The sequence below is a fragment of the Pinus tabuliformis genome, chromosome X, assembly GCF_031772625.1.
Source record: "Pinus tabuliformis cultivar Carrire ecotype Pingquan chromosome X, CPIR1, whole genome shotgun sequence".
Lineage (NCBI taxonomy): Eukaryota > Viridiplantae > Streptophyta > Pinopsida > Pinales > Pinaceae > Pinus > Pinus tabuliformis.
The window spans coordinates 611,964,715-611,991,151 of record NC_142308.1 but is presented as its reverse complement, the minus strand read 5'-3'; the positions used below and the strand labels follow the sequence as shown (position 1 = coordinate 611,991,151).

The 26,437-nt window shown below is 37.3% G+C and overlaps 2 protein-coding genes and 3 pseudogenes across 2 annotated transcripts; all 5 read left to right on the top strand.

Annotated features, from left to right (window-relative positions):
• Positions 1-7,595: 7,595 nt before the first annotated feature.
• Positions 7,596-8,247, top strand: LOC149141527 (5'-adenylylsulfate reductase-like 5 pseudogene; annotated as a pseudogene).
• A 5,303-nt stretch (positions 8,248-13,550) lies between these two features.
• On the top strand, positions 13,551-14,203 carry LOC149141526 (5'-adenylylsulfate reductase-like 5; annotated as a pseudogene).
• Positions 14,204-14,300: 97 nt separating this feature from the next.
• Positions 14,301-15,538, top strand: LOC149141525 (uncharacterized). Its single transcript, XM_089451259.1, has 2 exons — positions 14,301-14,492; positions 14,630-15,538. The coding sequence occupies exons 1-2, from the start codon at positions 14,301-14,303 to the stop codon at positions 15,536-15,538; spliced, it is 1,101 nt and encodes a 366-aa protein (XP_089307385.1).
• A 3,995-nt stretch (positions 15,539-19,533) lies between these two features.
• Positions 19,534-20,185, top strand: LOC149141524 (5'-adenylylsulfate reductase-like 5 pseudogene; annotated as a pseudogene).
• Positions 20,186-20,282: 97 nt separating this feature from the next.
• On the top strand, positions 20,283-21,334 carry LOC149141523 (uncharacterized). The gene is made up of 2 exons (XM_089451258.1): positions 20,283-20,474; positions 20,612-21,334. Exons 1-2 carry the CDS (start codon positions 20,283-20,285, stop codon positions 21,332-21,334), a joined length of 915 nt encoding a protein of 304 aa, XP_089307384.1.
• Positions 21,335-26,437: the final 5,103 nt, after the last annotated feature.

The following is a 26,437-nucleotide window of genomic DNA, read 5'->3' as shown; positions in this document are numbered from 1 at the left end:
TTTGCATAGAAGAGATTGAACAGAAAATCTTCCAGAAGCTTTATGGCATATCACACCACATGGAGGAACACTACGGGACATACTCCTTATGAGATTGTATATGGAAAACAAGTCATGTTGCCTATTGTGTTTCAAGTTAAAACTTTCAAGACAATAGTCAAATTGGTTCTTGATCTTTTAAAAGCACAAAAATAAATAATGGAGAAATTAAATGAACTTGATGAGATAAGACAAGATGCAATCCAAAGAACTAATCTAGTTCAACAACAAAGATCCAGATGGCATGACAAATATAAAAAAGAGAGAAAATTCCAACTAGGATATTTGGAATTATTGTTTGATTCAAAGTTCAAATATTTCCAGAGGAAATTTCAAACTCATTAGCTTGGGCATTATGAGATTGAAACAACCTTTGATAATGGTGCAGTCAGGATCAAAACTATTAATGAAGAAAGGATCACTTTTTTGGTGAATGGTCATTGACTGAGAATCTATCATAAGCCATTGACCAAGGAAGAATTTATCAAATATTTGCAATAAAATACTGATTTAAAGTTGGTAAAGAAGGATTTTCCTTCTTCTCCAACTTAATCACCCAAAAAAAATTCTTTCTAAAAAAAAAGTAAAAAATTTAAATAAATAAAAAGTGTATAAACTTCAAAACCAACAGTGGTTAGCACATTTATACTAACAATCTAAGGCAAAAGTCATTTTCTGACACCTTAAATTTTCTTCACACTTGTTCTAAACCCATTTTCTTTATGTCCCCCTCTTTTCTTTCTCAAAATAAAATAGCTACAGAATTATCAAATTTATGATGCTCTTACAGATTTCTACAGCCAATGTGACAGAGATTTCTAATGGAATTATTGAAAGAAGTGATCGACTCTCTTCACTGCAAGGTATATGAATATATAGAAAGGACAACAACCAAAGGTTAAAAAGCAATAATTCAAAGGTATGAAATTCTTTAATTTGACAATAGGGGTCAAAAAATTAATTTCACGAATTACATAAACATCATAATACCAAATTCAAAATCATCATTATTGAATGTTGATAGTGTCGTGTCAAATCAGGACTAGAAACCATTCACTCCTCATCATTATACCTACACCCCAAACCACATCCCAATTTTTATTGATCTAATCGCCCAAATCATGCTCATTCATGATTCCAATGGTTAGATTATATCACACTTCTTCATATCCTTATTACTCACACTCCCATCATTCAAACTCTTGTCCTCATTACTCTGAAACCCTCATACCCTGTTAAACAAATAGTCTTGAGACAAATCTTCTCAACCATCAGAGTTATATTCAAAATAGAACCATTACTAAGAAATGTTTTAGAAGGATATCCACAGATAAGGGAATTGTTGCAGAAAGCACAGTGGATGGGGTTTCTGGAGAAATTTAACGATTTCCACAAGGAAGTAACCGAGTCCTTTGTTAGAGCCTTCGATGGCATGGAAGTTGAGATATGAGACATAAAATTTGTAGTAACATAATCCTTAGTTGCCGAAGCTACTCGATTGCCTCGAATTCGAGAAAAATGGTTTAAAAACAAAGGTATTGAGAAAGAAGAGTGGAAAGTTTTTCTAAAAAACCATAGCACAGACACCACCATTTTCAACAAGGGCATCCCAAGCACAACATTCAAAAGTAAGTGGAAAAATTTTCTTCTAATAATTAAAAAATTTGTTACTTGCGAAGGGACATTTGGATGTATGCTTTCCTATCATATCTAACTGTTGATGAATTTTATTGAGGATAATGAAATAAATCTTCCATATTCCTTACCTGATAATCTAAGAAAGATGTCAGTGAATATCCAAAAGAGAATTTAGTTTATAGAAAACACCATGTATCACCATGGTCTCATTAAAATCACTGTTGAATTTCATCTTAAAAATATGGGTGATAATTGGGAAATATTTTTAGTGAGGAGCCATTTTAAGGAAGATAGCCAAGAACATCCAAGAAATAGAAAGGCTAAAAGATAGAGAGAAATAAAAATTGAAGAACCAGTGGGAAAAGAAAAGCCAAGCAATAGCAAGACTAAGAGAGGAAGAAAAAGCAAAAGTGATGGACCAGTAGGACAAGGACAACAACAGTCACAGGAGAAATCAAAGGATGACATTCCTCTTGCAGAAATTTTAGAAAATATGAAGAAGGAGGATGTTAGGAGAAAGAAATCTAGCCAAGAGACAGTGAGCGCACCCAAAACAGAGAAGCCTAAAAGAGAAGGAAAGAAGGCAAAAATTCAAAATCCTCATATAACAAACTTAAGAAGGAGTACCAGACATAATCCAATAACAAAAGAATGACCTACAAAAAGTATGGAACATGTTGACTTAGAAGAAAAGGAAGATTCAAGGGTTTCTCTGCCAACTTTCATCACACATCCTTAGAGTCCAAGTCAAAGAACACCTGAAATTGATCCTCTACAACAAGGAATTGATGATTATATTGAGTCTCTGGAGAAAAGAGATGTAGAATAAACATTAGATTCAAATCAAGAAGAAGTCTAGTTTAGCGAACCATAAGAACCGCCGGTAAAAAATGTGTTAAAACAAGAAATTTTCGAGCTCAAGACACTAAGTAGGTACATTCATAAGGAGAATCAAACCGTAAAGCCATAGAGTGAAATTCAAATTGCTAAGAGTGACAATCTCCTTTTACACCTATGTTTGTGGTATAAGAAAACCAAGAAGTTGAAGCAGAAAAATAGAGCTCTATAGAGGCAAGTCATAACCCTAAAGTACAAAATTCTCATGAAAAAACCAAGGATGGCAGTGGGTGGAAAGAAAGGGAAAATGATGAAGTTGGATGTACTTGCATTGGTTTCAAAATAAATGTAGTTATTAAATAGGAGATGTCAATTTTGTGTTTTGCATGAGGATGTGCAAAGACCTCAGCATGGGGGAATGTAGAGTCTCATGATTGTTTTGTTTTTACACCGTTTCCATCCATTTTTCCTCTTTTCAACATCACTATCAACTCCAATAAATAGTAAAACCATAGATTTTGACATGGTAAGATATTCAATTGTCTTATTTTTCATATTTGTTAATGTGCCTTATTATTAAGTTAAATATTGTAATAGCTATGAAATCAACATGAATCTACATCTATTTAATGATTTTGCAACTATATCGATGGTTCACTGGATTCTAGTACGCCAGGCAAGCTAAGAAGCACATGGGAAAATTTGAGTTGATCTACTCATAGATTTCCCCTTATTTGCCCGAGCCAAATCATCAAGGAGATCCCTGAGTGGTGCAGTTAAAGAACTAGGTCAACACATGGACGAATAAAGCAGCAAGTGTTCAATTAGATCACGACTCTTTGATTTTCTTTCCAAATAGAAAATCTCCAAGAAGCACTAAAAATATTTGTTATCAGATTAGCATTTAGATTAGGATTGTTTTAAGGTTTTAAGGCATTAAAGTCTCAATCTGTTGAGTGTGAATGTTATATATATAACTCTGTAAACAGGAAATAGAGGTAGACATATATGTAATTTTCAGTTGACATTTTGAAGTTTCGAACTATGTTCCTCTTTAATTAAAGAAGCATTTTCATTGATATCATGCACAATTAGTTGTTAATATAAAGTCTTAAACCCGTTGTTTTGTGGAGGGACCTTGCAGATAGTCGATGTTAATTTTCTTATTATTTAGTTCTGTTCATTTCATTATTTTGATTTCTAGAATTGTGTTATCATAGTTTATTTCCTTGTAACTACTTGTTTACAATCTTTCATTTGTTGTTTTTTAAATTCATATCATTTGTATGTTTTCTATAATATAACTATGCACATAATTATCTTGTTTCCATAGAAATTACGTTTTATGAGAACGCGATCATTTGTTTTCGATTTATCATTTCAAATAGAAGCATTACTTGCAGTGTGTGTAGATCTTAACATAGATGAATTTATCAATTTATTCCTGAATATAAGTAATTCTTTTTAGAGAAGAAGTAATTGCCTTTCTAAAGTATTAGTTTAGGTAGCTCCATTTTTATCATTTTACATAATAACTCTTTTTTAAACTAACAATGGTCAATTAAATAGGATCATAATAGCTTATCTCAATTTCCTTTTCAAGAGTTGATGGTAGGAATTTAACTATAAATCCTTAGCTTTCATTAGGAACATAGGAATAAAAAAATCCTTAAAAAACCATGATCGATAATTTATGTTAGCAATTTCAGAACATTGAATTGACTAGGCCAAACAATAAACATGAAATGACAGACTTTACCATGATCTCCACCAGATCACTAGGCCAAAAAAGCATGGATTCCACCATATTTCTCCACCTATAGTGTGAGGAATTTTCTTATTTCCTAGTCTTTAGGCTTTACTGCAATCTACACTCGATCACTAGTCCCTAACCGAGACTCCACTCTCTAGGCTTTACTGTATATCCCATCCTAAGATTACTAGGCCTGATGAAGATAACCGACCTCTAGGATTTACCATATATCCCACTATTCACTGGTCAAATATTCCTAGGCCCATCGAGGCAAAAACAAATTTGGCTCTACCGTAACCCACAGTGCAATTCAAGGGGTTACTAGGCCATGTGTTATTTTATCCAAAGATCCACCTCACTCAGCCTTGAATCCATCCAACAATTGAGATAAACCAAAACATGAGAACCTCATCACACCATGGAAATGACAGGGTTAGGTTGAAAACACTGTCACACCTAGAAAAATCCATGCTATGACAAAAAAGAACCATATGCAATACCATGCATGCCAAATCTAGGAAGGAAATCACACATGAAAATTGATACCTACAAAAAATCATGTTGTAGTTACTTGATTTTTCTCTTCCTTGCTTGCTTCTTACTTCCTTTTACCTTCTTTTCCTTTATTGATCCAATACCAAAGTGTTCGAAGAAAAATATGATTTTCCATGAGTGAGTGAGAGAGAGAGTGCTCCAAACTGAACTAACAAAAGGTAACATTGAGAAAAAGGTACCAATTGATCCCCGGAAGCCTTTTTATAAATTTTGCCTCCACTATCTTCGTTTTACATTATTTTCCTTCCTTTTCCTACTCACATGCAACATGTGACCTTTCACCTTCGTTTCCTCCTAATTTCCGTTATTTCATAAATAAAATTCCAATTAATGATACTTTGCCTTTCCAAATACCTTAGCCATTTCCTTTGCCAATTTCCTTAGCCATAATAAACCAAATTAACGCCCACACTAGGATGTCTCCCAAAATTCAACATGGAATAAGTGCCCCATAATCTGTGGTTATTTTTTTTCCTTTATTAACTTTTATTACACGGAATTTTCACGAGGGTTGTTACAAACAACATATTGATGAACAATTCCAATGACCTTACAAATATACCCCTAGTCCTTTTAAGAAACATTTTCTATGATTTAGTATAAGATAAACTCAATTCTATTGGAAATTATACAATATATCCTTCTAACACACTCTCAAACCAAAAATAAAAATCACACAAAAATTTATTTCTTACCGTTTTGTTCATCGTGCTGGACCCACCAACATTCAAGCAATCACCCTGGTATGAAGTCCCAACTAGACCTCACACTATTTGGTGTGGGAGTCCCATCCAGTATTGTGGCTTGGTTGCCTTTATCTTAAAGATTTTACTTATCTCTTGCTTGTCATCATAAGAGAGTGGTTTGCCTTGTATTCAAGTAGTGAGGTTCATGTGCCTGGTGATTGCTAGTGTTACTTGTGTGAATGGTTCTTTCACTGAAGAGGGAGAGGGTGGGATTGAGTCCCAAGTTAGATGGGAGGAAGCCCCAACTTTGTTAGGAACACACAACACAACAGGATGTGCACAACTTCCAGAGGAGCAATCCATACGAATGCAGAAATCACAACACACAAGGGAAACTAACATGTACAACACACATAAGAGGAGTCTGCGCAAATACGATAGTCATTATAACAAGATTAAGTGAAAGGTTTGTTTGATTTCCGGAGGAGGTAACTAACATGGTAAAGACAACATTAACAACTCATTCAACAAATTTTCATTATTATATATGTATTACAACACTTAAATGAGTTCAAGCGTTAAACATAATTTAAAGAAACATGCATTAAAAGTGTTCAAGATTAGTCTTAGAACAATTACAACACATGTGTGAAAACATGTTGGCCTGTTAACATGCTTCTAAATTAAGTGAAACTTCCAAGACACATCATTAGACTATACATCACTAACTTCGTGGGCAGGGCATTGGAGCCACTACTTACTCTTCAAAGAAAATATTACAAACCGTCAAGTCTATGTGGGAGGTGTTATCACTCAAGAAAAATAGTTTAAATTCTGAACATCAATTTTGTTTTGAAATTTGTCAAAAAGTTGGTGTCAGTTTTGGGCCTAGTCTTTTCATCTTGTTTTGGAGTCTTGTTAAGAGTCTGGTTAGTATGTCAAATGGGGTCAATTCTCTGTTGTAGTCCATCGCTGGTCTCACACCGCACCTAAGTTCCATATGCCAATCCTATTTCAAAGTTCATAGCGCACAAACCTCGGTTTAGGTGATTTCGTAGCGGAAAACACCAGTTTTGCACTAACTGCGCTACGAAATGGGGAATCCATGCTGATCCATAGCACATCTCACCCCAGTTGTCATATTTTCTGCAAGAATTTTACGGGAATAACATGTGCAAGGTTTTACATGTCGGTCTTGACACGTGTTCTGTAGCCTTCAAATTTGATTCTTGCCTATACTATTCAAATCGAGATTTCCATCCAAAACCAAATTTGAAAATTCTCTACTAAGACCGAAACTTCTGATTCTGGTTTCGATTTGTGATCAATCTAGCAGTATGACGTCTGGGAAGAATGGACTCTTGGCACTTTCCTTTGCTTCTAATTTTCAAAATGTCTTAAAAAAAGAAAGATCGGAAAGGCACAATGCTTGGAGCAGATACAGAGGCCGTACCACCTCCACATTACAAAGATTGCAGTAGCTCGAAAATTGAGGGGTTTCTTTCAGAAATCTTTGTTCTAAATTGGCACATGAAAATGAATCACTAAAAGGTGATATAGATCATAAGAAAAGGCCAGCCTCGCCACCAGAAGGGAATTCAGAACCCAAGGTAATTGATTGAGAATATGCTGAGGTAGTTTTTTCACAAAGACCTCACCGTGGTGACTTTGAAAAGCTTGGGAATAGTTTCAGGCAACTGGGATTTTGCATGGTAGAGGTTGGACTTTTATTGGCTCGACTATGTGATCGGGCTATTGGTGGTATAGATTTGGAGAACACAATATTGGAATCTTCCACAACAAAGGGTCGTCTCATCCACTATCATTCACTCAGTGAAAGAATTCCGTTGATGAACTTTGTAAATACAAAGAGAACTTAAAAAAAAAAGGGCTTTCTGCTAAAGATGTTGGATTTCAATTGGGATGTGCACATTCAAGAAACTGTTTGCCAGTGAGTTCAGACCAAAATATCGAAGGGAAAGGTCACCACGCTGTGCCTGAAAAGAATGCTTCATTTCATAAGCTGACTGACATATTGCCCATGCCCTTCTTTGCCTGAAGTGGCCTTTGTATGGCCGGAAAAATGCATGACTGCTGACTTTGAGTCATCTGAAACTCCCGTCTTTCATCCTTCCAGAGTTAGTGAGCTTGATGATGTATCATTTGAAAGAGCCTTGGATATGCTACGTTATCATGATGCCCACATGGCGGTGCTGTTTCATGCTTCATGGTGTCCATTTTCAAAGTTATGTCGATCTTTATATGATGACCTATCTTCAATGTTTCCAAAGATTTATCATGTAGCTGTAGAGGAGTCTGTTCTAATGCCCAGTGTTCTTTCGAGGAATGGAGTTCATAGTTTTCCATCTCTCTTTCTACAGAACCAGACATCAAGGGTGCGCTATCGTGGATTAAAAGACCTTGATTCACTTGTACATTTCTATAAGGAGATTACAGGTCTTATTACAGGTCAAACGGTGTCAGTTAAGGCGTATTTGGCATGTAAATTTGGCACTCCTGAGTGACAATACACCACTTATTTTGAAGCATGCACTGCACATGCTCAACTTGAATAGAATTTGGTGTCGTTTAAAGTTTTCAAAGACAAGAAACTTTCAAGAAGGTGCTAAGAATGCAAGAGTATGGGCATCTCTGGCCTCTGTTTCTCTTGGTTAAGGCCCAGTACATAGACCAGAGTCCAGCTATTCTGAAAATAGGGAAATGTGGTCTAGGACATAATGAGACAGGGATTCTTTCATTTGTAGATTCTCAGAGTGGCAAAGAACTTGAATCTTATAGGCTTTCCTATCCCATATCTCAAGTGAATCCTCTGCCAATGACAGATTCAACTGAGCAACGACTACATCTTTTTGTTGATAACAATGCAAGGGCACACTTGTTTCCTAGAACCAATGAAGCACTGATTATGTTTCTTAAACAGATGTCAAATATTTACTTATATCTTGTTGATATAGAAAAAAGATCAATCCAAGGTTATGGTATCAACAATCAGGACATGTCAGATATGGTGTTTAAGGATTATTGATTCAAAACTAGAGAACTGTGGTCTGTATTGTTTCCTTCTGAATTGGAGAAAATTGTTGCCACTGTCACAAAAATCTGAATGAGGTGTGGAATGTCTATAGTGTGCTCAACTATTTACAGGCTCTTGTTGAGAAGTCTGAGATCATCCAGATCCTAGAGGAAGAGAAAGAAGGTAATTTAACATTTACTGCAACTGATGGATATGACTACAATGGAGGAAGCAATGTTCTCAAGGTTCTGGGATACTTTAGTATTATTGGTCTACCTAGTGTACATTGCCTTCTTGGAGATTATTACAGTGGACTCAAGTGCTTGGCAGCTATAGATGTTAACCAGACAGGTGTCTACAATTCAGTGATTGGAAGCCATATCACAACTATTTATTATTATAGATCCGCCAACCTTATGTTGAGAAGGTATGTTGAGGCAATACGGGCCTTCAATCAAGTTCTATTGTATATAATAAAGACCAAATAGTTCCATCAAAAGTCTCCACAGTTTGACCAAATTCTGAAGAAAAATGAACAGATGTATGCTCTATTGGCTATATGCCTCTCTATCTGTCCACAAATGAAGCTTGTTGAGGAAAATGTGAACAATCAGCTGAAAGGGAAGTATGGGGAGAAGATGGCAAGCATGCAGAGAAGTGATGAAGCTGTGTATGACGAATTATTTTCATATGCCTGTCCTAGATTTATTACTCCTTCAGTACCAAACTATGATGAAGCTCTTGTAAAAAATAACCAGGATGCATATAGGCATCAGTTGAAGCTGTTCTTATCAGAAGTTATGACATACAAGCATAAGACTCATGCAATTGATCATGATGGAGGAATTATATCAAATGCAGATGTTGACTTTTATATTGATGAGGATATCGTTCATATTGTTGAATCAAAGTCTTCAAAGCTATACGCTGATAACTTTATGCATCACATTATCAAGTGTGAAGAGATTATTAGTGATTTGGACAGAGTAAGCTTGAATAAGATGGTCGTTGTTTTTGCATTATGGAAATGCCAGCTGTAATGAGGTCAAACATCCAAATTTTGTAATTAGACAAGAGCAGTCTTAAGCCATGAACAGTGGCGATCATTTAGCTATGAAAGGAAGACTGTGCTTTTGAAATTACACAGCAGTTTCGTAGTGCGCTACGAAACTGCTGTAGCTGCATGTTACAATTCAGTTGATCAATTATGGTCAACAAAGCGGCAAATCTTTTGAAAGGTTTTTGTCATCACAAAGGTACATGAAGCGGTGGACATCACATCAAGGACGTGGCAGTCTGATCTATTTTGGGTAATTAAAGGATAAAGGCATGCTTCTTTGGATTCGAACTTTTTGAGGCAAACCAAGGACCGACAAACAGGGGCAGTTTCCTATGTTTCATGAGATTGGAAAACATGTGACATTAAAGACAAACATGGAACCTTGAAGACCCATCACAGCCACCGCTAGAAGGAGAGCAGATGTCAAAGAACGAGAACCATTGTAATTAAAGCCATCATGCATAACACGGTGTTAGAGTCCTACTTGATTTAAATCTCTTAAAACTCCAGTCAACAGTCAGTTGTATTTATTAGTTAGTTTCAAATGTTAGTAGGTGTCATCATAGGAAAAATCGAATTCCCCTCATGCTGGAGGAGGAATACCGATCAGCTAGAATAAGAGTTATATATATAGCGGAAACAGCAAGGTAATAAGGGTTGGGAAATTTTATAACAGAGGACTGTTTTGGCTTATGTAAAGACAGAATTCAGTAATATAAGTTGGCTATTTTTCTTCTCAGGATTCATGAGGGATTTCCATGTTTAGAATGTGTGATTTTATTCTTTCCTTAATGTCTTTTACAGTTGCATATATGTATAATCACTCAGAATTCACTGATTGTGCTCTGATTTCCTGTATACATGTATGAACTGTGGTTTTCTATGAGTTGTGTTCTGAACATCTAAATGCTAAATGCCCTGACTTCTATGTAAAGGCAGTATCATTATTTACTGAAGTATGATTGACTCCATAGGCCCAATGAAAATTAGTTTAATATTTGTCCAACCTTCATATTTGTCAATGTTATTTCACAAGAGTTAGCCATCTTATTAATAGTCAAAATCAATAACCCTTTGAGAGAGCCCTCTCAGGCTAAGGAGGCTAAGCCTTAGTCAAAAGATTGGTTTGAAACGGTTACTTGAAGTCTTCCTGGTTTGCAACCTTCCAGGGCTTGATTTTGAGATAACATTTTGGTGCGTCTGCCGGGAGCCTAAAGTCTATTCATTAGCAGGAGCTCAGACATCATTTTGAGGCTGCAAAACTACCTTGGCGACTCCACACATCAAATAACAAATTAGAAGGTGACTCCACTGCTAAAATATCAGTAGCTTGATGAAGTTTCAAGATGAATTCCAATGCAAGAATGAATGCCAGGTATGCTCCTATGAATCGGTCTCATATCCCTGGTTTTCCAAATCCTATGCCAAAGGTTGATTGGTTAGAGGATCTTCCAATATTCAGAGATGAAAAGAAAGATGATGCTGCTCTTCATTAGGTTAGGTTTCATATGCATGTACGCAGTCTTAAGGTTCATTTCCCTGAAGATTGTCTCATGAAGATGTTTATGACCACTTTAGAAGGAAAAGCATGGTCTTGGTATAAAAATTTGGAAAATGGTTCAATATATTCGCTTGCTAGTTTTCATGATGAATTCTATGAGATGTATAAAGAATGTTATCCTTCCTTATTGCTACTCAAAGATTGCTGTAGACGTTCTTTAAGTCTTATTCAATACTTGGAGGATTGTTATGATGATGATGAATTTATGGATGAAGAAATTTTAGAGGCTCTTCATAACAATGTATTTCAGCACCAAGAAGAAAGTATAACATCTATTGAAACGCAACATGAAGATCAGCAGGGGTTTATTTGTGAAAACCATGTTTCATCCTTTGATATGAATGAAGAGATGCAGCAGATTTCTCAGTCTTCAAATCATAATGAAGATAAAAATGATTATACACAACAAGAAGAAGTGGAAGACAGCTTTTACGACCCTCAGGCAGAGGAAAAGGTTGGTTTTTTATGTCAAACTTCTCAGCAGCTTACAACAATAAATGATCATAAGAAAGAGAAAAATTATATTGTTTATGACAATCATTCAGAAAAGCAGTTGGATAACATATCAAAGGAATTTTGTGTGGTTGAGAATCAGTTGTCTAAAGATGTAGAATGTTATAATGATCATCAACATAACCATGTATTCTTTGACCCTATAAGTGAATATATGGACAAGCTTTGCACTCCGATCTTTCATTTTCATTTACATTATGAAGATCAAGTATATTATGAGTTGATGTGGTCATCTCACTGCCATGGTTATTTTGAGGTCGGATGCAGTCAAGAGCCTCCAATATCAGAGAAGACAATTGATTGGCTTTATTGGAAATATCATGTTACTTGAACTACAAGTGGAGCTTGCAGCTGATAGGGTAGGTAGGTAGGAAAATGCAAATAAGCTCAAGGTTGACTGAGCACTTTTTCAGTAGATGTAGATTTCTTTCTCCTACAGTGATCATCAAGCTTAAGCCCGAGGTGAAGGCCCAAGATGCTGGAAAGGGATGTTTGTCAAGCAAATTTCCGTTTGTAATAAAAAAGATAAAGCACTGGACCTGCAAGTTCTTAGTGTACTACAGGAGCACACTATCCCAAGTGGAGCCACTGTTATCACTCAAGAAAAATAGTTTAAATTCTGAACATCAATTTTTTTTTTGAAATTTGTCAAAAAGTTGGTGTCAGTTTTGGGCCTAGTCTTTTCATCTTGTTTTAGAGTCTTGTTAAGAGTCTGGTTAGTATGTCAAATGGGGTCAATTCTCTGTTGTAGTCCATCGCTGGTCTCACACCGCACCTAAGTTCCAGATGCCAATCCTATTTCAAAGTTCATAGCGCACAAACCTCGGTTTAGGTGATTTCGTAGCGGAAAACACCAGTTTTGCACTAACTGCGCTACGAAATGGGGAATTCATGCTGATCCATAGCACATCTCACCCCAGCTGTCATATTTTCTGCAAGAATTTTACGGGAATAACATGTGCAAGGTTTTACATGTCGATCTTGACATGTGTTCTGTAGCCTTCAAATTTGATTCTTGCCTATTCTATTCAAATCGAGATTTCCATCCAAAACCAAATTTGAAAATTCTCTACTAAGACCGAAACTTCTGATTCTGGTTTCGATTTGTGATCAATCTAGCAGTATGACTTCTGGGAAGAATGGACTCTTGCCACTTTCCTTTGTTTCTAATTTGCAAAATGTCTTAAAAAACAGAAAGATCGGAAAGGCACAATGCTTGGAGCAGATACAGAGGCCGTACCACCTCCACATTACAGAGATTGCAGTAGCTCGAAAATTGAGGGGTTGCTTTCAGAAATCTTTGTTCTAAATTGGCACATGAAAATGAATCACTGAAAGGTGATATAGATCATAAGAAAAGGCCAGCCTCGCCACCAGAAAAGAATTCAAAACCCAAGGTAATTGATCGAGAATATGCTGAGGTAGTTTTTTCACAAAGACCTCACGGTGGTGACTTTGAAAAGCTTGGGAATAGTTTCAGGCAACTGGGATTTTGCATGGTAGAGGTTGGACTTTTATTGGCTCGACTATGTGATCGGGCTATTGGTGGTATAGATTTGGAGAACACAATATTGGAATCTTCCACAGCAAAGGGTCGTCTCATCCACTATCATTCACTCAGTGAAAGAATTCCGTTGATGAACTCTGTAAATACAAAGAGAACTAAAAAAAAAAAGGGCTTTCTGCTAAAGATGTTGGATTTCAATTGGGATGTGCACATTCAAGAAACTGTTTGCCAGTGAGTTCAGACCAAAATATCGAAGGGAAAGGTCACCACGCTGTGCCTGAAAAGAATGCTTCATTTCATAAGCTGACTGACATATTGCCCGTGCCCTTCTTTGCCTGAAGTGGCCTTTGTATGGCCGGAAAAATGCATGACTGCTGACTTTGAGTCATCTGAAACTCCCGCCTTTCATCCTTCCAGAGTTAGTGAGCTTGATGATGTATCATTTGAAAGAGCCTTGGATATGCTACGATTATCATGATGCCCACATGGCGGTGCTGTTTCATGCTTCATGGTGTCCATTTTCAAAGTTATGTCGATCTTTATATGATGACCTATCTTCAATGTTTCCAAAGATTTATCATGTAGCTGTAGAGGAGTCTGTTCTAATGCCCAGTGTTCTTTCGAGGAATGGAGTTCATAGTTTTCCATCTCTCTTTCTACAGAACCAGACATCAAGGGTGCGCTATCGTGGATTAAAAGATCTTGATTCACTTGTACATTTCCATAAGGAGATTACATGTCTTATTATAGGTCAAACGGTGTCGGTTAAGGCGTATTTGGCATGTAAATTTGGCACTCCTGAGTGACAATACACCACTTATTTTGAAGCATGCACTGCAAATGCTCAACTTGAATAGAATTTGGTGTCGTTTAAAGTTTTCAAAGACAAGAAACTTTCAAGAAGGTGCTAAGAAAGCAAGAGTATGGGCATCTCTGGCCTCTGTTTCTCTTGGTTAAGGCCCAGTACATAGACCAGAGTCCAGCTGTTCTGAAAATAGGGAAATGTGGTCTAAGACATAATGAGACAGGGATTCTTTCATTTGTAGATTCTCAGAGTGGCAAAGAACTTGAATCTTATAGGCTTTCCTATCCCATATCTCAAGTGAGTCCTCTGCCAATGATAGATTCAACTGAGCAACGGCTACATCTTTTTGTTGATAACAATGCAAGGGCACACTTGTTTCCTAGAACCAATGAAGCACTGATTATGTTTCTTAAACAGATGTCAAATATTTACTTATATCTTGTTGATATAGGAAAAAGATCAATCCAAGGTTATGGTATCAACAATCAGGACATGTCAGATATGGTGTTTAAGGATTATTGCTTCAAAACTAGAGAACTGTGGTCTGTATTGTTTCCTTCTGAATTGGAGAAAATTGTTGCCACTGTCACAAAAATCTGAATGAGGTGTGGAATGTCTATACTGTGCTCAACTATTTATAGGCTCTCGTTGAGAAGTCTGAGATCATCCAGATCCTAGAGGAAGAGAAAGAAGGTAATTTAACATTTACTGCAACTGATGGATATGACTACAATGGAGGAAGCAATGTTCTGAAGGTTCTGGGATACTTTAGTATTATTGGTCTACTTCGTGTACATTGCCTTCTTGGAGATTATTATAGTGGACTCAAGTGCTTGGCAGCTATAGATGTTAACCAGACAGGTGTCTACAATTCAGTGATTGGAAGCCATATCACAACTATTTATTATTATAGATCCGCCAACCTTATGTTGAGAAGGTATGTTGAGGCAATGCAGGCCTTCAATCAAGTTCTGTTGTATATAATAAAGACCAAACAGTTCCATCAAAAGTCTCCACAGTTTGACCAAATTCTGAAGAAAAATGAACAGATGTATGCTCTATTGGCTATATGCCTCTCTATCTGTCCACAAATGAAGCTTGTTGAGGAAAATGTGAACAATCAGCTGAAAGGGAAGTATGGGGAGAAGATGGCAAGCATGCAGAGAAGTGATGAAGTTGTGTATGACGAATTTTTTTCATATGCCTGTCCTATATTTATTACTCCTTCAGTACCAAACTATGATGAAGCTCTTGTAAAAAATAACCAGGATGCATATAGGCATCAGTTGAAGCTGTTCCTATCAGAAGTTATGACATACAAGCATAAGACTCATGCAATTGATCATGATGGAGGAATTATATCAAATGCAGTTGTTGACTTTTATATTGATGAGGATATCGTTCATATTGTTGAATCAAAGTCTTCAAAGCTATACGCTGATAACTTTATGCATCACATTATCAAGTGTGAAGATATTATTAGTGATTTGGACAGAGTAAGATTGAATAAGATGGTTGCTGTTTTTGCATTATGGAAATGCCAGCTGTAATGAGGTCAAACATCCAAATTTTGTAATTAGAGAAGAGCAGTATTAAGCCATGAACAGTGGCGATCATTTAGCTATGAAAGGAAGACTGTGCTTTTGAAATTACACAGCAATTTTGTAGCGCGCTACGAAACTGCTGTAGCTGCATGTTACAATTCAGTTGATCAATTATGGTCAACAAAGCGGCAAATCTTTTGAAAGGTTTTTGTCATCACACAGGTACATGAAGCGGTGGACAACACATCAAGGACGTGGCAGTCTGATCTACTTTGGGTAATTAAAGGATAAAGGCATGCTTCTTTGGATTCGAACATTTTGAGGCAAATCAAGGACCGACAAACAGGGGAAGTTTCCTATATTTCAAGAGATTGGAAAACATGTGACATTAAAGACAAACATGGAACCTTGAAGACCCATCACAGCCACCGCTAGAAGGAGAGCAGATGTCAAAGAACGAGAACCATTGTAATTAAGGCCGTCATGCATAACACGGTGTTAGAGTCCTACTTGATTTAAATCTCTTAAAAATCCAGTCAACAGTCAGTTGTATTTATTAGTTAGTTTCAAATGTTAGTAGGTGTCATCATAGGCAAAATCGAATTCCCCTCATGCTGGAGGAGGAATATCGATCAGCTAGAATAAGAGTTATATATATAGCGGAAACAGCAAGGTAATAAGGGATGGAAAATTTTATAACAGAGGACTGTTTTGGCTTATGTAAAGACAGAATTCAGTAATATAAGTTGGTTTTTTTTCTTCTCAGGATTCATGAGGGATTTCCATGTTTAGAATGTGTGATTTTATTGTTTCCTTAATGTCTTTTACAGTTGCATATATGTATAATCACTCAGAATTCACTGATTGTGCTCTGATTTCCTGTATACATGTATGAACTGTGGTTTTATATGAGTTGTGTTCTGAACATCTAAATGCTAAATGCCCTGACTTCTATGTAAAGGCAGTATCATTATTTACTGAAGTATGATTGACTCCATAGGCCCAATGGAAATTAGTTTAATATTTGTCCAACCTTCATATTTGTCAATGTTATTTCACAAGAGTTAGCCATCTTATTAATAGTCAAAATCAATAACCCTTTGAGAGAGCCCTCTCAGGCTAAGGAGGCTAAGCCTTAGTCAAAAGATTGGTTTGAAACAGTTACTTGAAGTCTTCCTGGTTTGCAGCCTTCCAGGGCTTGATTTTGAGATAACATTTTGGTGCGTCTGCCGGGAGCCTGAAGTCTATTCATTCCGGAAATTAAGAGGTTGAACTTCTGAAGGTAGCAGGAGCTCAGACATCATTTTGAGGCTGCAAAACTACCTTGGCGACTCCACACATCAAATAGCAAATTAGAAGGTGAATCCACTGCTAAACGATCAGTAGCTTGATGAAGTTTCAAGATGAATTCCACTGCAAGAATGAATGCCAGGTATGCTCCTATGAATCGGTCTCATATCCCTGGTTTTCCAAATCCTATGCGAAAGGTTGATTGCTTAGAGGATCTTCCAATATTTAGAGATGAAAAGAAAGATGATGCTGCTCTTCATTTGGTTAGGTTTCATATGCATGTACGCAGTCTTAAGGTTCATTTCCCTGAAGATTGTCTCATGAAGATGTTTATGACCACTTTAGAAGGAAAAGCATGGTCTTGGTATAAAAATTTGGAAAATGGTTCAATATATTCGCTTGCTAGTTTTCATGATGAATTCTATGAGATGTATAAAGAATGTTATCCTTCCTTATTGCTGCTCAAAGATTGTTGTAGACATTCTTTAAGTCTTATTCAATACTTGGAGGATTGTTATGATGATGATGAAATTATGGATGAAGAAATTTTAGAGGCTCTTCATAACAATGTATTTCAACACCAAGAAGAAAGTATAACATCTATTGAAACACAGCATGAAGATCAGCAGGGGTTTATTTGTGAAAACCATGTTTCATCCTTTGATATGAATGAAGAGATGCAGCAGATTTCTCAGTCTTCAAATCATAATGAAGATAAAAATGATTATACACAAGAAGAAGAAGTGGAAGACAACTTTTACGACCCTCAGGCAGAGGAAAAGGTTGGTTTTTTATGTCAAACTTCTCAGCAGCTTACAACAATAAATGATCATAAGAAAGAGAAAAATTATATTGTTTATGACAATCATTCAGAAAAGCAGTTGGATAACATATCAAAGGAATTTTGTGTGGTTGAGAATTAGTTGTCTAAAGATGTAGAATGTTATAATGATCATCAACATAACCATGTATTCTTTGACCCTATAAGTGAATATATGGACAAGCTTTGCACTCCGGTCTTTCATTTTCATTTACATTATGAATATCAAGTATATTATGAGTTGATGTGGTCATCTCACTGCCATGGTTATTTTGAGGTCGGATGCAGTCAAGAGCCTCCAATATCAGAGAAGAAAATTGATTGGCTTTATTGGAAATATCATGTTACTTGAACTACAAGTGGAGCTTGCAGCTGATAGGGTAGGTAGGTAGGAAAATGCAAATAAGCTCAAGGTTGACTGAGCACTTTTTCAGTAGATGTAGATTTCTTTCTCCTACAGTGATCATCAAGCTTAAGCCCGAGGTGAAGGCCCAAGATGCTGGAAAGGGATGTTTGTCAAGCAAATTTCCATTTGTAATAAAAAAGATAAAGCACTGGACCTGCAAGTTCTTAGTGTACTACAGGAGCACACTATCCCAAGTGGAGCCACTGTTATCACTCAAGAAAAATAGTTTAAATTCTGAACATCAATTTTTTTTTGAAATTTGTCAAAAAGTTGGTGTCAGTTTTGGGCCTAGTCTTTTCATCTTGTTTTAGAGTCTTGTTAAGAGTCTGGTTAGTATGTCAAATGGGGTCAATTCTCTATTGTAGTCCATCGCTGGTCTCACACCACACCTAAGTTCCATATGCCAATCCTATTTCAAAGTTCATAGCGCACAAACCTCGGTTTAGGTGATTTCGTAGCGGAAAACACCAGTTTTGCACTAACTGCGCTACGAAATGGGGAATTCATGCTGATCCATAGCACATCTCACCCCAGCTGTCATATTTTCTGCAAGAATTTTACGGGAATAACATGTGCAAGGTTTTACATGTCGGTCTTGACACGTGTTCTGTAGCCTTCAAATTTGATTCTTGCCTATACTATTCAAATCGAGATTTCCATCCAAAACCAAATTTGAAAATTCTCTACTAAGACCGAAACTTCTGATTCTGGTTTCGATTTGTGATCAATCTAGCAGTATGACTTCTGGGAAGAATGGACTCTTGTCACTTTCCTTTGTTTCTAATTTGCAAAATGTCTTAAAAAATAGAAAGATCAAAAAGGCACAATGCTTGGAGCAGATACAGAGGCCGTACCACCTCCACATTACAGAGATTGCAGTAGCTCGAAAATTGAGGGGTTGCTTTCAGAAATCTTTGTTCTAAATTGGCACATGAAAATGAATCACTGAAAGGTGATATAGATCATAAGAAAAGGCTAGCCTCGCCACCAGAAGGGAATTCAGAACCCAAGGTAATTGATCGAGAATATGCTGAGGTAGTTTTTTCACAAAGACCTCACGGTGGTGACTTTGAAAAGATTGGGAATAGTTTCAGGCAACTGGGATTTTGTATGGTAGAGGTTGGACTTTTATTGGCTCGACTATGTGATCGGGTTATTAGTGGTATAGATTTGGAGAACACAATATTGGAATCTTCCACAGCAAAGGGTCGTCTCATCCACTATCATTCACTCAGTGAAAGAATTCCGTTGATGAACTCTGTAAATAATAAGTGAACTAAAAAAAAAGGGCTTTCTGCTAAAGATGTTGGATTTCAATTGGGATGTGCACATTCAAGAAACTGTTGCCAGTGAGTTCAGACCAAAATATCGAAGGGAAAGGTCACCACGTTGTGCCTGAAAAGAATGCTTCATTTCATAAGCTGACTGACATATTGCCCGTGCCCTTCTTTGCCTGAAGTGGCCTTTGTATGGCCGGAAAAATGCATGACTGCTGACTTTGAGTCATCTGAAACTCCCGTCTTTCATCCTTCCAGAGTTAGTGAGCTTGATGATGTATCATTTGAAAGAGCCTTGGATATGCTACGTTATCATGATGCCCACATGGCGGTGCTGTTTCATGCTTCATGGTGTCCATTTTCAAAGTTATGTCGATCTTTATATGATGACCTATCTTCAATGTTTCCAAAGATTTATCATGTAGCTGTAGAGGAGTCTGTTCTAATGCCCAGTGTTCTTTCGAGGAATGGAGTTCATAGTTTTCCATCTCTCTTTCTACAGAACCAGACATCAAGGGTGCGCTATCGTGGATTAAAAGATCTTGATTAACTTGTACATTTCTATAAGGAGATTACAGGTCTTACTACAGGTCAAACGATGTCGGTTAAGGCGTATTTGGCATGTAAATTTGGCACTCCTGAGTGACAATACACCACTTATTTTGAAGCATGCACTGCACATGCTCAACTTGAATAGAATTTGGTGTCGTTTAAAGTTTTCAAAGACAAGAAACTTTCAAGAAGGTGCTAAGAATGCAAGAGTATGGGCATCTCTGGCCTCTGTTTCTCTTGGTTAAGGCCCAGTACATAGACCAGAGTCCAGCTGTTCTGAAAATAGGGAAATGTGGTCTAGGACATAATGAGACAGGGATTCTTTCATTTGTAGATTCTCAGAGTGGCAAAGAACTTGAATCTTATAGGCTTTCCTATCCCATATCTCAAGTGAATCCTCTGCCAATGACAGATTCAACTGAGCAACGGCTACATATTTTTGTTGATAACAATGCAAGGGCACACTTGTTTCCTAGAACCAATGAAGCACTGATTATGTTTTTTAAACAGATGTCAAATATTTACTTATATCTTGTTGATATAGAAAAAAGATCAATCCAAGGTTATGGTATCAACAATCAGGACATGTCAGATATGGTATTTAAGGATTATTGCTTCAAAACTAGAGAACTGTGGTCTGTATTGTTTCCTTCTGAATTGGAGAAAATTGTTGCCACTGTCACAAAAATCTGAATGAGGTGTGGAATGTCTATAGTGTGCTCAACTATTTACAGGCTCTCGTTGAGAAGTCTGAGATCATCCAGATCCTAGAGGAAGAGAAAGAAGGTAATTTAACATTTACTGCAACTGATGGATATGACTACAATGGAGGAAGCAATGTTCTGAAGGTTATGGGATACTTTAGTATTACTGGTCTACTTAGTGTACATTTCCTTCTTGGAGATTATTACAGTGGACTCAAGTGCTTGGCAGCTATAGATGTTAACCAGACAGGTGTCTACAATTCAGTGATTGGAAGCCATATCACAACTATTTATTATTATAGATCCGCCAACCTTATGTTGAGAAGGTATGTTGAGGCAATACGGGCCTTCAATCAAGTTCTGTTGTATATAATAAAGACCAAACAGTTCCATCAAAAGTCTCCACAGTTTGACCAAATTCTGAAGAAAAATGAACAGATGTATGCTCTATTGGCTATATGCCTCTCTATCTGTCCACAAATGAAGCTTGTTGAGGAAAATGTGAACAATCAGCTGAAAGGGAAGTATGGGGAGAAGATGGCAAGCATGCAGAGAAGTGATGAAACTGTGTATGACGAATTTTTTTCATATGCCTGTCCTAGATTTATTACTCCTTTAGTACCAAAGTATGATGAAGCTCTTGTAAAAAATAACCAGGATGCATATAGGCATCAGTTGAAGCTGTTCCTATCAGAAGTTATGACATACAAGCATAAGACTCATGCAATTGATCATGATGGAGGAATTATATAAAATGCAGATGTTGACTTTTATATTGATGAGGATATCGTTCATATTGTTGAATCAAAGTCTTCAAAGCTATACGCTGATAACTTTATGCATCACATTATCAAGTGTGAAGAGATTATTAGTGATTTGGACAGAGTAAGCTTGAATAAGATGGTTGTTGTTTTTGCATTATGGAAATGCCAGCTGTAATGAGGTCAAACATCCAAAGTTTGTAATCAGTGAAGAGCAGTCTTAAGCCATGAACAGTGGTGATCATTTAGCTATGAAAGGAAGACTGTGCTTTTGAAATTACACAGCAGTTTCGTAGCGCGCTACGAAACTGCTGTAGCTGCATGTTACAATTCAGTTGATCAATTATGGTCAACAAAGCGGCAAATCTTTTGAAAGGTTTTTGTCATCACACAGGTACATGAAGCGGTGGACAGCACATCAAGGACGTGGCAGTGTGATCTATTTTGGGTAATTAAAGGATAAAGGCATGCTTCTTTGGATTCGAACATTTTGAGGCAAATCAAGGACCGACAAACAGGGGCAGTTTCCTATGTTTCAGGAGATTGGAAAACATGTGACATTAAAGACAAACATGGAACATTGAAGACCCATCACAGCCACCGCCAGAAGGAGAGCAGATGTCAAAGAACGAGAACCATTGTAATTAAAGCCATCATGCATAACACGGTGTTAGAGTCCTACTTGATTTAAATCTCTTTAAACTCCAGTCAACAGTCAGTTGTATTTTTTAGTTAGTTTCAAATGTTAGTAGGTGTCATCATAGGCAAAATCGAATTCCCCTCATGCTGGAGGAGGAATATCGATAAGCTAGAATAAGAGTTATATATATAGCGGAAACATTAAGGTAATAAGGGTTGGAAAATTTTATAACAGAGGACTGTTTTGGCTTATGTAAAGACAGAATTCAGTAAAATAAGTTGGTTGTTTTTCTTCTCAGGATTCATGAGGGATTTCCATGTTTAGAATGTGTGATTTTATTCTTTCCTTAATTTCTTTTACAGTTGCATATATGTATAATCACTCAAAATTCACTGATTATGCTCTGATTTCCTGTATACATGTATGAACTGTGGTTTTATATGAGTTGTGTTCTGAACATCTAAATGCTAAATGCCCTGACTTCTATGTAAAGGCAGTATCATTATTTACTGAAGTATGATTGACTCCATAGGCCCAATGGAAATTAGTTTAATATTTGTCCAACCTTCATATTTGTCAATGATATTTCACAAGAGTTAGCCATCTTATTAATAGTCAAAATCAATAACCCTTTGAGAGAGCCCTCTTAAGCTAAGGAGGCTAAGCCTTAGTCAAAAGATTGTTTTGAAACAGTTACTTGAAGTCTTCCTGGTTTGCAGCCTTCCAGGGCTTGATTTTGAGATAACAGGAGGAGCCAAGGTGAAAAATATTTTTCATGTACAAATGAGGGGGTATTTATAGCCAAGGGTGAAACTGACCCTTGTCGCTGTTCGACTTCCCTCATGACTGTTTCACTTCCATGTCTCTTCAACTTTACATGACTCTTCATTTGACAAGTGGGTCTCTTGTACTTCTGCATTACATTATGTTGATTGACAATATGGCTCACAATGGAGATGTCGATGGCATGAATCATTCCAAGACTCGACATGACAGTGCTAGTACATTTTTGCCACTAATGGTGTGCATGTCGAGCTACAGTGTTACTCGGTGATGGATGTCCTCATGGTGTGTCATAACTTCACCTCTGCATGGAAAAGTGTGTGGAGAATTTGATGGTCATTGGGTCAGCTTGACATTTCATTCACACATTGATCCTTGCTTGTATCTTGGCATGCTGGACACGTTCGTCCGTTTTCGAAAAGTTCATGTTCATCCATCTGTGAACACATATTTGCATGCTCATCCATTCGTGAGCACATCTCTTTGCATGCATCATTTGTTCGTCCATTGGTGCACATGTCCTTGTGCATGAACTCCCTTTGTTCATCCCATCTGTCATCGTGACATGTTTTTTTTTGTGTACCTGTATATGTGGTCACTCATGACGAGATGACATCAAATCCATAAATCTCCTAGTCTACCATGATGCATGACCATTTCAGATGCAAGTGACTGAGAGGGAAGACAAGGTTGCAAGCTTTGAGCTAGGATGGAGGCTCCGAGAACTGCGGGTCAAAATTGCGTAGAAGTCACTAGGAAATGGTGACGGAAAATTCGGATCAAAAGTGACTATTTGTAGTGTCTGGCTTAGTTGGAGAAAAAAACTGTGCAATTTTTGGGAGGAGAAATACGGGCTGTGAGAAAGATGGGTAGACAAAATATGCATAATTTTTGGAAGGAATGGGTCGTGGGTGGCAGGTAGAAAAAATATGCAATTCCTGGAGGGAACTAATAGTCGGTTGTTGGGACCTTGGCAACAAAAACTATGTAATTCTTGGAGGGAACCGACAGTCGACTCTTGGGACCTTGGTAGCAAAAAATATGCAATTCTTGGAGGGAAGTGCAAGTGAACTACTTGGATCTACTGGCATGAAAAACTATGTTGATGTTGGAGCGCTAGCTTGTTGATCACCTTTGCATAGTTTATGGGATGAGAAGACTGTTGGGCACTAGAGGTATTTCTCATGAACTTTGTGGAGTTTTCTGGGTGAGCAGCGGACTGACTGAATAGTGGGTTGTATAGAAAAACTGTGCAATTTTCTGAGGGAGAAAAGGATGGGAACTGGGTGTCTATCTGGGAAATTTTCTCAGTCAGTGGAGTAGGTAAGGACTCTAGCCTCTGCGTAATTTTTGAGGGGAATCAGTCCTGGGGTGATTGTTGGGTCAAATTATATGGCTAACCAATGGGAAGGTTGATTAATTAGCTTGCGGGTAGCATATTTGAAATGGCTTGCTTGGTGCTTCTATGATGTTCTGGGTGATAGTAGATCGAGTCGATGGTGGGGTGAAGGTACGACTTTTTGAGGGGAATCTAGTCATCAGAACATCAAAAAAATTACTAGGTGTGTGAGTGAGTGGAGAGGTGCATACATGTACTTGGAAACACACACTTAGATAACTTGACAACGAGACAACTCAAACCATCCAGACACACATGCTCAACATGACTCACTGACGGTGTGAGCGACAAGCGCAATGCTTGTGATTGATCATTGGATGACCACGAAGATACTTGTGCAATAGTGTATATGACTTCATATGTAAGTGCAATGGATGTTTACATAGCAAACACAAAATGTACACACAAATACAAGACCTTGTGTATGACCATAACATGGTGGCAAGCATAACATTGGCATCAAAATGAAAAGCTTTTCTGTCAAATGAACAAGAAAGGTGGGTGCACAAACTCAAACAAGCTCACGTGGTGAACCCAAGTGCGTGAAGAAATCAAGTAAAACTCTCAAAGGAGGCTCCGAAATTGGATGTGGGCTAGAATTTTGAAGGGTTTTTCAGCCGCTACAACACTTGGCGACACACTCGTCGAACTCCAACTTCTTTGTTCTGGTTCATTGATAGCAAAGGGCATTGGTCTTTCGGGGAGTACTGAATCGCTATGCTGGTTACTTTAGCTTCTATTATATAGTAAAATTACCTCCTCATCATCTCAGAGGGGAAAGACATGATCACTAAAGAAATGACCAATTTCACAAGCATTGTTTCGAATCTAACACTGCCTATACACTAGCAACCTGCTTTATAAAGCTTCTCAACAAGCCTAAGGGTGCGCTAATGACTTAAGTAACTCTACTTGTTACCTCAGGAAAACCATTAGAAAACCCTAATGAGGATATAAGGGTAAAAGGAGCTAATCGACTAAGATATATCCCTATATTCTCTCCTAAATCAACTCAAAAAAGCAAGGAAACATCAAATTTCGACGTATTTGGGGAATTTCTAATCCTAATGGAGTATGCAAATGGGAAAGAGCTCAAAAGAATGGCAACATAATTGCTTTTACCTAAGGAAACTCATGGAGAAACTTGGAAACCCTAACCTCACATGCTACATAAGCAGAGTTGGGGCTATTGTGAAAGGGTTCAGATCATTTGAAAGGATAGCTTGCTTGATTGTCAAGCAGAGTCTCAGAATTAAGCATAAGAAGTTGGTAAGAAGGGAGAGAGAGAGAGGATCTGGAGGGGTAAGGGAAGGCTGATGCAACCAATTGTTGTAATCACTCTTTCGACATTAATATAGAACTACAGTTACACTGTCCACTCTATGATGTTGGTACTATAATTCATTTATATGTCTATTCAATGTATTTTAACATGAGTGACTTAGTTATGTACAACTAGATGTATTTTTAATGTTTGTGCATTGATTATCAAGGTTCTATGTTGTGATTACGCTTGTCTTTTCTATGTAAAGGACTTGACCTGGAGCCGACTTAGGGTACTTCCACCTAGGTGCATTGCACTCTCCAATAGCTCCACACAAAGGCCCGAGGTAATGAATCCTTCTCACTTTGATAGTTATTTATTGAACATGGACATGCATGTATCTTTGTGACTGCTGCAGATAATATTATAGTCTTCCCATGGTCTCCAGAAGACCCTTTATGGTTCCTTCATCTTCCATACATCATGCATTAATCCCTATAGCATAATTGGTGACTCCGTTGGGGACTACACTTTAGTTCCCAATTCCCCAAAAAATTCCTAGATATGTCCTTCTTCCAGACCTTCCTGTACTTCTTCATTCCTTTTCTGACCACTTAGGACCTTACAACACTCTTCTTTCATTTCTTAGCCCTGGATCTAATCCCCACATCGAAGTGTTTTTCCTCACTAACATAGGTTACCTATGTAAACAAAGCTTTATAAAACACCATGGCTTCACAACCAGATTGTTAGTGCCACTAGTAACTCTCTGTGACCTCTACCACAGAGTGTTAGTCACCCATTTTTTGATAAAAAAACACTGTATGTGAACTGAAAGGGTTGGGAAACTTGCTTCTAGACTAATAAGGGATCTGTAGCTGTGTTCGTTTGACTGATCTATGTCCTGAACAATTTTTTTTAAAGAAAATAGCTTTCCTTCTTAAATTTTTTTTTCATAAAAGAAAAAATAAAAAATTTTATTTGTTTTCTGCTTAGCTGGTTAAGTTCT

Coding starts and splice junctions, on each gene's coding strand:
- LOC149141523 (XM_089451258.1), top strand. CDS start 20,283: ATGACAGATTCAACTGAGCAACGGCTACATATTTTTGTTGATAACAAT. Junction 20,475..20,611: donor ATCAGGACATGTCAGATATG/GTATTTAAGGAT, acceptor AACTATTTACAG/GCTCTCGTTGAGAAGTCTGA.
- LOC149141525 (XM_089451259.1), top strand. CDS start 14,301: ATGATAGATTCAACTGAGCAACGGCTACATCTTTTTGTTGATAACAAT. Junction 14,493..14,629: donor ATCAGGACATGTCAGATATG/GTGTTTAAGGAT, acceptor AACTATTTATAG/GCTCTCGTTGAGAAGTCTGA.